Raw genomic sequence first — 13096 nt, 5'->3', positions numbered from 1 at the left:
TTTTCATTTCAGAGTTTGAGCAATCCCATTTTCACTTGCATGTGTTTTACTGTGCCATCCGTTTTTATACTCATCTTCACAATCCTGCTCTCATCACCACAGGAGAGAAGCTTTGCCATCATTTTCAATCAAGTGTGAGGAATGTCATTTTCCAAACCTACCCACCAGGCAAGACTGTCTAGAACAAGTGCAGCTGGATCAGTAACCTTCTGTAGACCTTCAAGAAGACGGGTATGATCTGAATATGACCAGATTTGTCCTGCAGTAACTTCTTGTCTTGGATTATTATATTAAAGCTAAATGTAACTCAAAGCAATATAAGAGTAGACACATTTCAAACAAAGTTGATGTTGTTAGGTTAATCAATCATTATATAGGCACATTTTACAATTTAAATTGTAGATAACTTAAGTGTCGGTTAATCTCAACTGTGAAACATTTCAAAGAAAACTCTAAAAATGCATTAAGAAGTCAAGGGACACAGGACATAAGATGTGGTCTGCGCTTATTAATTCAGGCCTTTTATTTGAAGTTACACAGTGTATTCCCAGAGCCGCAGCTACCAGGGTAAACTTAAGGCCTTTTCAAACCTGTCAATTTGTGAATCTGAGAGCTCCAGGGGGTCCATATAATGGAGAAACTAACCTGGCTGGCACCAAGCCCAGGAGAGGAGCCTTTTGTGCGGGTAGGACATCAACGCAGGAGAAAGATGAAAAACATGAGTGACACACAAACGAGTGAAAGGAAGGAAAAGTCAGCACAAACAGTGGGAAAAGTATACACAAGTGGGCTTCAGAAGAAAAGTGATCAAGAATGTTGCAAAATTAAATAAATTAAAAAAGGTTTTTTTTCTGTCTGGAACAGCTTTCCAGCAGTTGAATTAGCCAGACTTGTTAAAGACTTCCAGAACATAAAAAACCCTTGAGTTTGCCCAAGTCCCTCATAGCAGCACTTGCGCCTTTCTTCTAATGTCACCCACAAACAAATAAACACTTGATGGAGATGCAGCTAAAGCCAGGAAGGAGGGAGCAACTTCAACTGAGTTTGAAACACTTTGGCAATATCAATTACATTTTGGATTTATAATGTATACATCAAATAAAAACTAAAAACATTCCTCTATTACTCCTGTTGCAGCTGCCCCCGTGGGGTTTAGGGAACTAAATGGGAACTTACTTGACATGGACATAGGTACTCATGCAAAATAGTTTCTCTCATTGAGTTTTTATCTAGGTAGAAATACAAAAATTAATTAAAATGAGCAGAGCATATTGGTTAGCACTCGGAAAGAAAGATTCCCAAACAGTGGAGACAACGGTGGGAATGGAGTTCATTTGCCTTGACAGCTTAGACAGCCAGGAAGGATTTTGTGCTCTCTGTTGTCAAAGTGTTGCATGCCTGTCCATAATGATTTGTAAGGGGGATTTGAGTAATATATGAAGAAGAAAAATAATGCATCTAGAAATGAGAGCAACAGTTAGCAAGTGTTTTTAAAGAAAAACACTGCCAAAGGTAGATGAATGAATGCAAGGCAAATAGGAGTCATAAATAAAGTTACAATGACGCACACAGACAAAGTTAGTATTAAGTATTCTATTTAAAAACTGCTTTTGCTGTCAATATATGAATTATTCAAAGTTGCCACAGGGAAACTAGACGCTTTATTTTTCAATGATAAATACGTTTTTTTTGTTATCTCTTGCTTACGTAATTCGTGTGTGATGCACTTTGTGCATCAGCTATGAAAATTGCAACACAAATAAAGTTTCAAAGATCGATTAATTAATTTACCCTTTTAATATATAGGAACTACATATATAGAATTGAATTACTCTTGGATGTATGTTCTGTAAAGAAAGATAAGTTGTATCTACATCAAAATATCATTCCTATTTTGTTTCTCGTATTCTCGTGCAATTCTGACCTGACATATCAGATAATGTCGAAGAATTGAAGCAGCACATCCCCTGAACAACCTTGAGTATAAGATGTTAGGTCAAGAAATTATCTTTAAATCAAAAGGACATGAGCCTGGAGTCAGAGTTACCCTTCAGAATGAGCAAGCATATTTATCTAACCAGTAAACTATGTCACAGGATTGTAAATGTCTTGCTTTGTGCAAGCACCAATAGTGCTTTGGGAGTAATAAACCCAACCCCCTTTGCCTATAAGTTAATCACTACATTTTAATCTGGTGTTTTGAAGCGGCAGTCTGCCATCTGGAAAAGGCTGACAGTTTTTTGGCTATTTTCCACATGTGCTTACTGTACAGAGCAATCTGCATTTATGTAAACACTAGTAAACAACAATGATATTATGCAAATTAGACACACAGGATCGCTCCTCTTTTTTCTGTGGCTCACGAACAGAGTACCTGACCCACATTGAGAGGGATGCATTAGGCATGGTGATGGCGCACACGCGTACATGTCACCACGGGTCAGGAGTTTGTCCATGTAAGCACAGATGAGCTCTTTCTGAATCCTGAATCTGTTTAATTAATGAAAAGACTGCAGCTATCATCTATAAAAACATCATGATAACAACAGCCTGTACAATCACTATGGTTTTATGTAATAACAAAAAGCCTCAAGGACATCATACAAAATTTGTAGCATAAAAAATAACAGTAATTGCTCTGTCACTCCATCTTAGAGATTGTGTTCGGCTGTCAGTCAATGCCTAATTTCAATTTCAACCTCTCAAGTCACGTTACGCCAAGTTAAGACGGCAGCCTTTTTGTCCGACAGTGTAATTAGCTGTCAATGCTTGGTTGATAGGGTTTGTTATAAACGTGAGGCATCTCTGTCAAAGTAACAATGGGGCTAGAGGCTATAAAAACTGTCATTTAACAATCAAAATTAATAACAACATACCGGTAATCATAAAAAATACATTTTATTCAAAAGTAATTTGTGTAGGAATTTTCTGTGTTCTCAGATGAACATCAAATGTTACTGTTAATATATATAATGCAACTTATTTACAATTAAAAAACCTTTGATGTACACATAATGAAAAAAGTTGTTTATGTTTATAGATATTACAGATATTACAACAAAAAACAATATGTGATAGCCCAGCTAATGGATCTGTTGGCATCAGGGTTCAATTGCAATATCTAAACCAGAAGAACACATTTCCTAAAAGATGTGTTCTCGCTCCACAGGCATTTTTTAACTACATCTTCCGTTTTTTTAACACATCTTGGTGTGTCCAAACATGCCAGCTGCTTTGTGTTTGGACTGTCAATCATTGGCAAAAGGCATTAAATGCATTACAACGGGGGATGTTCTGGTAAATGAATGTCAAATATATCATAGAATATGAAAGACGTCTGAGGCACAAGATGTTAAAAATGCAGGAAAGAAAATAAATACATAAACTTGCCAAAAATACTGGGACTGCAGCCAGACAAAGTGTCCCACAACAGACACTGGGTTATGCATGTGATTTTGGCCATTGCCTCGTTAGTACATGCCACTGTACAGCAGTGTTTCATGGCCTACATTCAGCCAGCTGGCATCACAGAAGTGCATGCACGAGTATTCAGCCCCCCCCCTCCCACATCCACACACTAACACACATGTATCAGATGGGACAGTAGTGGGCCACTGTTACCACTGGAAACGTACATAAACTCAAAAGCCATTAATACTTATTGTGTACTGAGTTCTTAATTGCTAAATATTATATAATAATAAGCCTGTGAACAAAGATATAAAATATAAAAAGTCAAGCTTCTATTTTTGAGATATGGAAAGCTTTTGAGTTTGGGGTGTCTCATTCAGTCGGATGCTCCACTCACGTTTCATCTACAAGAGCATAAAACTCATTTTAAAGTTGCATGAGGCAGATTAGTTTGGCTCAGCTGAGCACTTTTAACTGCTTGTGGGTTGGCTAATGTCTTATATGCTACACTGATATGGAATATCAGCAATTTAGTGGAAAAATTAAAAATAAAGTGCGACAAGCAAAGCAAAACTACTAAGATACGTGAACACGATTTCATTAAACTCCCCCTACACAGAGCACAATTACATCTAACATTTAATGATAATGATGAGTAAAATGTCACAACTGTTAAATTGTCTACTCTAGTCAAAATGTGTAAAAGGTATATTATACAAGTTATAACATAAAAAGTACTCACCTAAGCTAGGCTGCCCTTATGAGAGGCACAGAGAGTCATTACTCCAGCACACACTCGTCCAACAACAGCATCCACCAGCACAGAAAGCACACATGAGCAGAGGAGAAACATAGCAGACTCTCAGAGGTTCATAGAAGAGAAGTAGGTTTACAAACAATTGTGTCAGTGTGTGAGGTGTGTGTGTGGGGGGGCAGCAGGCAGTACAGCCTGTGCTCCCTCTCTCACTCCCTCGTGTCTGTGTGACGCGCTGGTCTTTCATCCTGACCCCTCCCTCTTTCTAACTCTCTCCATGTTTCCTCATTTGCTCTCTTCAATCCCTCCATCTTTCTTTAATCCTTCCTTTGCTCCAAATACAATCATCTCCCAATCTAACCACTGATAAGTACTTACAGGCACATGCCTGGCACAGCCTGATTCACCATTGGCACATAAACAATTGTTTTATTCACATGGTGATGCATTATGGTCTTGCATAATAAATAGTTACAATTATTATGTTATGTCAGACTAATATAAACTATGATTAAACTTATAATAGATAACAAATTATGCTTTTAAAACCAAAACATTTTTATAGTTTTATTTTTAATCGGCTCGAGCCATTCCATGGAATGGAATGCGACGAGTCTTTGTTATTGCCTGGTTTCTTATTATTAGCTCGAGCCATTTCATGGAATGGAATGCGATGGAATTGAATGCGACGAGTCTTGGTTCTTGCCAGGTTTCTTATTATTATTATTATTCATGGTCATTTTGCCACCTGAACATTGATGAAAGTCACACATGGAGACATAGACGCGATCGGCTCGGCCCGAACTCGAATAAAATGGAGCTTGCGAGAACACCCGTCGCAACAGTGCCGACTAGTTCAGAAAAGAAAAAACATGAAACGCTTAAGCACATGAAACTTTGACCATTGATAGAGTTACCTTTGACGAGTAATACACACCTGGCAATACACACCTTTTTTCAAAATCCCAGTGACTCCTTTAAGTTTGCTATGCAAGCTAATATAAACAGGAGCCGGAACAAATTTCCAAGGAGCTATAGTTGACAAAGCCACCGAAGGGCTCAAACTTAGATCACCAACCCAAGCAAGCCGCGCTTTCGCATTTCCTACCCAGCCAAAAACCATACAGTCAGCCTCATTCTGTCCCCCATCATCCCTGAGAAATTCCCTTACCGGGTGCAAGCTTGTATGACCTTGCACATTCACCCAGTAAGCCAACAGAAGTTCTTGCCTCTGGAGCCGTAACGGCAATTCTCCCAACTCAACCTGCAGCGCCGAGACAGGGGAGGTCCTAAAAACCCTACAACAGATGCGCAAGTCCTGAGCTTCCTCCACATCAAGTGTCTTCAAGTTAAGTCTCAGCCACAGACATGTAGGCTATACAGCCATAAACAATAGCTGCCCTCATGATAGCCCGATAAATACTTTGACCTTCTGCTGGCCCCTCAGTCCTGGCCGGATAGACAACGAAAGTTATTCACCTTTTTGCATTTACCACTGACCATATTACTGTGCTGTCGCCAACTAAGCCCCTTGTCAAAGGTGACCCCCAAGAACCTGACTTCCCTGACCTGTTTGAGTACCTGCCCATGCAGTCTAAGTGAGACGTCCCTATGCCCACTGAAGAAACAAATCACTTGTGAGACTTCTGTACAGACAGTTTAAACCCCCAATTCAGAGTCCACTGCTCCACTTGCTGTATTGCTCCTTGCAGTTTCGCCTAATAAAAATCTGAGATTTCTGCCTCTCACCCATAGTGCGCCATCATCGGCATAAAGGCTCCTTCCAACAGACCCATCCACGTCGTCAAAGATGTCCTTAATCATAACATTGAACAAAATAGGGTTGCACACACTCCTCTGCGGGATCCCATTCTCTACCTCATAGACCCCAGAGTAAGCTGCGCCCACTCTGGTTTGAATACGCCGGCCAGACAGAAAGCTCCTAACCCAGTTAAACAGTTTTCCCTTCACACCACACTTACGCAACTTAATGAGGAGCCCATCCTTCCATATCGTACGCCTTCTCCACATCAAAGAGAACCGCAATAACCTTTTCTTTCTGAGCCCTGGCCAGCTGGATATCAGATTCCAAACATAATGCGGAATCCATGATATTTCTGCATCAGCATTAGAATCATTATTCTTTATTCTTTAGACTTTATTCTTGTGGCTTTATTCTTTAAACTTTATTCTTTAAGCTTTATTCTTTAGGCTTTATTCTTTTGGCTTTATTCTTGTGACTTTATTCTTTAGACTTTATTCTTTAGGCTTTATTCTTTTGGCTTTATTCTTGTGGCTTTATTCTTTAGACTTTATTCTTTAGACTTTATTCTTTAGGCTTTATTCTTTAGACTTTATTATTTCTGCCACAACTCGGGTATTTTTGACCCCCTAAACATTCTGTCCTCACCCAGTCTCGTAGACGCACGGCTACCAAGCAGCGACATCAGTGGAAGTATCAAAGCCTAAAGAATGAAGCCTTAAAGAATAAAGCTGTACGGTGGAAGCACCGGACGTCAAAGAAGGAGAGGAAGATGAAGAAGGGTCTCCCTGGAATAAAGCCGGTCGGACTCTGAAACAACAACAACTATTCTACGACAAGTCACAAAGACATATCATGACCTCATGGGCTTTGTAACACCAAAGCAATGGAAGGAGTACTTTTACGGACTACGACAGAGTTGTTGTTGTTGTTGTTGTTTTATGGCAGTTGACATCCGAGTGTTGCATTACAGCCAGACTTTATTCCTTAGACTTTGTCGTAGTCCTAAAAGTTCTTCTTCCAGTTCCTTGACTTCCAGTGCTTTGTCCTCAGACTCTGTCGTAGTCCGTAAAAGTACTCCTTCCATTGCTTTGGTGTTACAAAGCCCATGAGGTCATGATATGTCTTTGTGACTAGAATAGTTGTTGTTGTTTCAGAGACCAACCGGATTTATTCCAGGGAGACTCTTCTTCATCTTCCTCTCCTTCTTTGACGTTCGGTGCTTCCACCGTACAGCTTTATTCTTCAGGCTTCATTCTATAGGCTTTAATATGTCCACTGATGTCGCTGCTTGGTAGCCGTGCGTCTACGAGACTGGGCGAGGACAGGAGACCACCCCCACCCCCATCTCGTCATTCCGATCACTCTGACTCCCCACAAGCAGACCCCCATCACTCCGACTCCCATTTAGCATCTCATGACCTCTTGGGCTTTGTCAAAGCACTGGAAGTCAAAGCACTGGAAGAAGAACTTTTAGGACTACGACAAAGTCTAAGGAATAAAGTCTGGCGGTAATGCAACAATTGGATGCCAACCGCCATAAAACAACAACAACAACAACAACAACATTAATGAAATGTCCCGGGTCACAGAGGCTCTCTGTCTTTCTCCCTGCTCAGGTCTGCGTTCAGCACGATCTTGCAATTTGTCAGAACAAACTACTATTTGAATCGCAAACTACGCAATCATCAACGGTGAATTATTGAGCATCGTTTGGTATACCGCAAAACGCAGCAGAAAACATGAACAGGCGGGAAGGCGGTCGTGCGGGAGGCGGCTACCACGGCTTTAATTTGGAAGTTGTTTTTCTCTTCAAAGTATTACTGTTTTCAGGGACCATATATTTGTGACTGTCTAAATGTGTGAATGCTGCTGTCTTGGCCAGGACTGCCTTGCAAAAGAGATTAGTCATCTCAACTGGACTTTCCTGTTTAAATAAAGGTTAATATAACTATAGTAATAAATGTATATGAGACACTCACCTATTTTGATGTGTGGTGTGGGAACTTTGAGATGCTTCTTGCATCCTAGGTCTTCTTCAAGTAAGTAGTACCACCCTTCACACTCCTACAACATACAAAACAATGTCTAACTCTGGTACATAAAAGTAAATCCCACATAAACTATAAGTACTGAACACTCGCAATACTGACCTAACCTAATACTGATGTGCAATTCTGTCATATGTGCAATTGCTGTTGGAATTCATGTGCAATTACTGTGAAATTCATGTGCAATCTATGTGCTGTCGTGACACATATTCATGTGCAATTACTGTCGGGATCACATGCAATGGTATTTATGTGTTTATTTATTTATTTGTCTATGGGAGTTTTTGTTTATTTATAGGAGATCTTCTACTGAAAGTGTTTTTCAGACTTCCTATAAGTGATCTGTTCTTCTGTATCTACCTTTGTATCTACCTGCGTTGCACCAATGAAATTTCCCCATGTGGGACAATAAAGGAATATCTTAATCTTAATCTTAAGATCTTGGGGATTTGTTCCTTAATGAGACTGCAATTTGAAATGACTGTGGGATATCAGGGCAAGATCTACACTAACAAACACTGGACAGACCCTCAGGGCATGCATGGCATACACACACAGCATAGTGTAGCTGCAGCTAAATTCTGCACTTCTAAGCCAGATGACTTCTTCTAGCTTCACTGGGATGATTATTTCCTGTATGTGCACTGTATTCAGTACTCCTGTGTGACAGCAGCGACAACCTGTCCTATAATCCTGTTGATGTGGACAAATTCCTGCAAAACCGGCATAACGGTTTGTGCCTTTGCACTTATGTCTGTCCATCACTTTACAGCAAAGCAGCAGGGAGAGAAAGACCTCCCCCTCTTTTGTACTAAATGATGTGATGCTATGGACAGTGACAATAATCTCTGTTTAAAAGCATCTTATGTCAGTGGACAGATTTCTGCAGGCTGTGGGACAAGCGCGAGGATGGGCGGGGGCTTGAATAGACGAAGGGGGAGGGGAGAGAATTTGTCCTGAAAGTCAGAGAGCTTTACACCATCATTCAATATTACCCCTGCACATCTGAACCGAGGGACCATAACACTCTTGGTCTTAGTTCAGCTGGACGATGTGATATAGGAAACGCAGTAAGCAGGAAAACCAAATGCATTGTTGTAAAAAGCAAGAGGAACAGAATATACTCAACATAGCAATTAACTGAAATATCAAACTTGTTTTTATCTATTTATTGTTTTGTACATGATTATGAATAGCAGCTTTCCAAATTTCACTTTCAGAATAATGGAATTAAGGGGGGTGTGAAGGTTTTGAGCATGAAAAGTTAAAATATACAATGGATAAAAGGATATACTCAACCGTGAGGTAGAAGAAATTAAAAAGATTATATTAAAAAAACAAAACATTTCAATTCAAATGTAATAATAGCTTAAAACAAAATAGTGACCTCAAACATTTCAGTGGAGTAAATGACTCAGTGTCCAGGAGGCAGAACTGATGTGCAGCTATAACACTGGAAACCCCAAAGTGTTACTCTAAACTATAAAGGTCACTGACTCATTCACATCCCTGCTCTAATGCATGAATTCATACGAAAAGGAGTGCTAAAAATGTACCTTTTCTGGGTTCATTAGAGAACGCACACCAAAGCTCATGCATCCCAACAGCATGCTGACCCTGAAAGAAAAACATCGCACAACTTAAAGACTGTGTTATCCTGATATTAGCTATTTTTACCTGTCAAGTTGGCTTTGCAAATCAATATCTGTTTGGATGAATAAAGCTATCCATCTATCTTATATCAGGAATCACAATGGATAGATGGTCTTTCCATAGATATAAATTGTACTTTACTAAATACCAGAATCAGTGGGAATGTGTAACAAGCATAACAGCATTAAAGTTGGAATTGCAGGCATGACTGGTTGCAGTTGGGGTGTTTAATTATTTATACATGGGAAAAACTGCTCTCGACTACTTCATGCTGGACAGGAAATATGTAGCAGCTGATGTAAATCTTGTGCAAAAAAACAGGAGCCAGTGACAAGTTTCCTCGAAGCTGGAAAGGTTTTTTAGTAGGATGTATAGATTCTCTGCGACCCAGCTAAAGCTACAATCAGTAACATTAGTTTAGCTTACTTACTGTAAAATGAGAATAATTGACTTGAGACTGAAGGCCACCCTTTCTGAACGTAGTATTATTGTGTATAAATCTTGGTTTATTAATGAACCAATTCAGTTGTAGTATTTTTAGAATTGGATTTGTTTTATAAAATAAATACAGAATTGCATTGTTGTTACGGCAGTTAATTAAATCCAACAAAAATCAAAATGTATTCTACAACATAAAAAAGATTTCACATTAACGCTACAACCTCCAAAGAAAAAAGTCTAACTAGTCTTTAAATAAGTTCATGTGCCCTGCGATGTTTTAAATTACTTTTTAAAGGATGTAGAACTAAATTTAAAAAAAAAATCCACTCACAAATAGGCTACTTGTACACCAGCACAAGCTTTATCAAACATGGGGATTATGTATTTGGTGGTATTTTTCTATTTGATGCCAGTGAACATTTGGTTAAAGTGTGTCTTAACAGTTTACTAATGTTATATAAATCACATATCACATATGTGCCCCAGAAACTATCCTGAAATATTTATAGAATTCAAGTCATGAAAATCTTGATTGCAGTTTACTGTATCTCATTAAAATGTCGACGTAAAACTGAACATTTTATGATTTCCTAGCATATATAGTTTTCTTAGTTTGACGTACTGCAGCTTAAACTTCAACCAGCCAGATTTAAATACTGCAATTCACAAATCCTGCAAGGCACACATTTGGTAGGCTCTTTTTAAAAACGTTAATACTTTCAAACACACATTTCCAAAATAAAACAAAAAACTATTTCTAATCTAATTGATTAGCTGTGAAATCTGCACCAAAAATATATTATTGCAAACCTTGTCTTGGTATCGGAGTTCCACATTGTGAAGAGCAATCTCTTGGGAAGAGCACCATCACTGACAACACTGTGTAAGTAGTAAACACAATAAAACATAATAATAACAAAACATATCAATCATGTTGTATATGATCAAATCCTTACAAGTGAAAGGTTTGTAGGAAAATTGGGTTCCCACAGTGAGGAACCATTTGAGTTTTCTGTCTATCTTTTGGTCCAGTCGGTGGGACAATCCCAACCTGTGTGCAGGACAGACGTTATTTGAACTAACAGAATCACTTTTGAAAAAAGGTTTTAGATCGTTATGTTATCTTACCTTCACATAAGAGTCACATTGTCCCTGATATTGTTCGCATATCCCTTTTGCCTCTAGAACTGACAGCAAAAAACACAAATCATAAAACATACATTACACTACATTTTATGCAACTAGAACTACAAATGTAGGCCTTATACTCTGGATCTGGAAATTGCAACTTACCACTGACTAAAAGTATGTTGTGATCATGATTTATGGACAGTTTAAGCTGACCTGAAAAACACATATGGCAATTATATGATGTCATGTTCAGAAATGGTTCAACTGTACGGTATATAGTCTCTCTCTACTCCCAAACTCTACTGCTTAGACTGTCGTGGAACTCTGGAAGTTGACATGGCTACAGCTAACACTGGCTTTGTGCTCTTTTGATGAATTCAGCTCATGAGTAAAGTGTGCCAAAATGTATAGGCCGGCTTTGTAATAATGCTGCTGGCACCTTCGCCCTGGGTAGAAGTGATATTTGTCGTTCCCACATTAAACTTGTTTGAGCTTTGTGCTGCTGGCTCGGGTAAAGAGACTGCTCTCGAAACTCTGTTGAAACATGGCAAGCTTAACACAAAGGTATTTGAAAAGGCAGCTGGCAAATAACATTCATACTCCCGGGGGTTTTGCTAAAATGAAACAAAAAAACACACACACTCACACCAGGTAAGGCAAAATGAGTCATAACAAGAAGAAGAAGAAGAAAAAATGGAACCCTTCTGCACGTTTTATTAATTTATAGGGTCAGGCTCATTACAAGACCAAGCACTTACAGTTCATTTGAGCCCACATGTGATCCGGTTAATTGTTCAAGCTTTTAATTGACTTATATTCTATCTGAGCTTCTCATGGACACAAACGTTACATGCAAATGAAAGACTAGCATTCTTACCATGAGTACTGAGAAGAAGGGATGGTGTCGCTGATGAATTCGATGGGTGATTTCGAAGGTAAGCTCGGAGGCAGGTCATTTTGGAGAAGGCAGAGCAAATGAGGCTTCCGCAGCTATGGAGAAGAGAAGAAGGGTAACTTGATGCTACTATCAGGTTGACTCTGCATTTAAGTGTGTGTAGTTGGACTCCTATAGAAAGATGCCGTGGTTTGGAGATAAGCTGTTGTAATTAAATGCATGACATAGTGCAAGTACAACCAAAAACACACAAAACAAATGACATTTAATGATAACACATTCTAATTCATTGTTTGCTTTGTTTGGACATGCACACCAGATTATTTAACACACCTCTGGGTGAAATGGGACACACAATAACCAGAACTAAAGCGGATTTTGAATGCAGCAAAATTATAGCGTGCAAACCAAAAGATGAACCCTCTCACTGAAGCGAACTAGGTACTAATCCTGATTAAATGGTCACTCACCAGGATCCCCCGAATAAAGCAGAGTTTAGGAGAGGGAGTAGACCACTGGAAATGAGTAATGTGCTTAAAAGAAGATAAAAATAACTATAAAACCCTGCAAATATACTCTGATTATTTGTTTTCCTTTTCAGCAAATGAAAAACAAGTGCTTCCCAAAACTGTTCAAACAAGCTAAAAGGAGGTGCACTGACGCTATATAATTTGGGTGGACACGTGGAAATAGATCACACGTTTTGGTCAATGCCAAACGACAATACTGTGGAAAATGCCAAGTGGCTGTACATAACACAACCTACATAGTGAATATTTAATGAGGGCAAGAGCAAAATCATTCACCTATCTGTGAACTCCAAAATGTCTCTGGTAAACAGTTGACCAACAGTCCAGTTATCGTTGATGCAATGGTACAGCCTACTGGCCATTGTGTGCAACGCCCGGTTCAGTTGTTTCACTTACTTTGAGTATCTTTGCAAATGCTGCGTTTCGTTTAACCAGTGGATTTACGTTTATTTAAACACATCCGATGAT

At 39.1% G+C, this 13096-nt stretch overlaps 1 protein-coding gene across 1 annotated transcript in view; it reads right to left on the bottom strand.

Annotated features, from left to right (window-relative positions):
- rgs3a (regulator of G protein signaling 3a) overlaps window positions 1-12169 on the bottom strand; it is a 98481-nt gene extending 86312 nt beyond the window's left edge. Inside the window, exons 1-7 of the mRNA XM_072453129.1 lie at window positions 12081-12169; window positions 11366-11416; window positions 11201-11259; window positions 11029-11123; window positions 10883-10951; window positions 9535-9595; window positions 7910-7994 (exon numbers count right to left, since the gene is read on the bottom strand). Of these exons, the coding sequence (XP_072309230.1) occupies window positions 7910-7994; window positions 9535-9595; window positions 10883-10951; window positions 11029-11123; window positions 11201-11259; window positions 11366-11416; window positions 12081-12159 (499 nt within the window). The 5' untranslated portion in view covers window positions 12160-12169. The remainder of the gene's footprint in view (window positions 1-7909; window positions 7995-9534; window positions 9596-10882; window positions 10952-11028; window positions 11124-11200; window positions 11260-11365; window positions 11417-12080) is intronic.
- Window positions 12170-13096: the final 927 nt, after the last annotated feature.

Source organism: Eucyclogobius newberryi, unplaced genomic scaffold (assembly GCF_026437365.1).
Source record: "Eucyclogobius newberryi isolate DKJ021-1_F unplaced genomic scaffold, fEucNew1.0.hap1 SCAF_2, whole genome shotgun sequence".
Lineage (NCBI taxonomy): Eukaryota > Metazoa > Chordata > Actinopteri > Gobiiformes > Gobiidae > Eucyclogobius > Eucyclogobius newberryi.
Note: the sequence above shows the minus strand (reverse complement) of the source record. Positions and strands in the feature narration are given on the sequence as shown.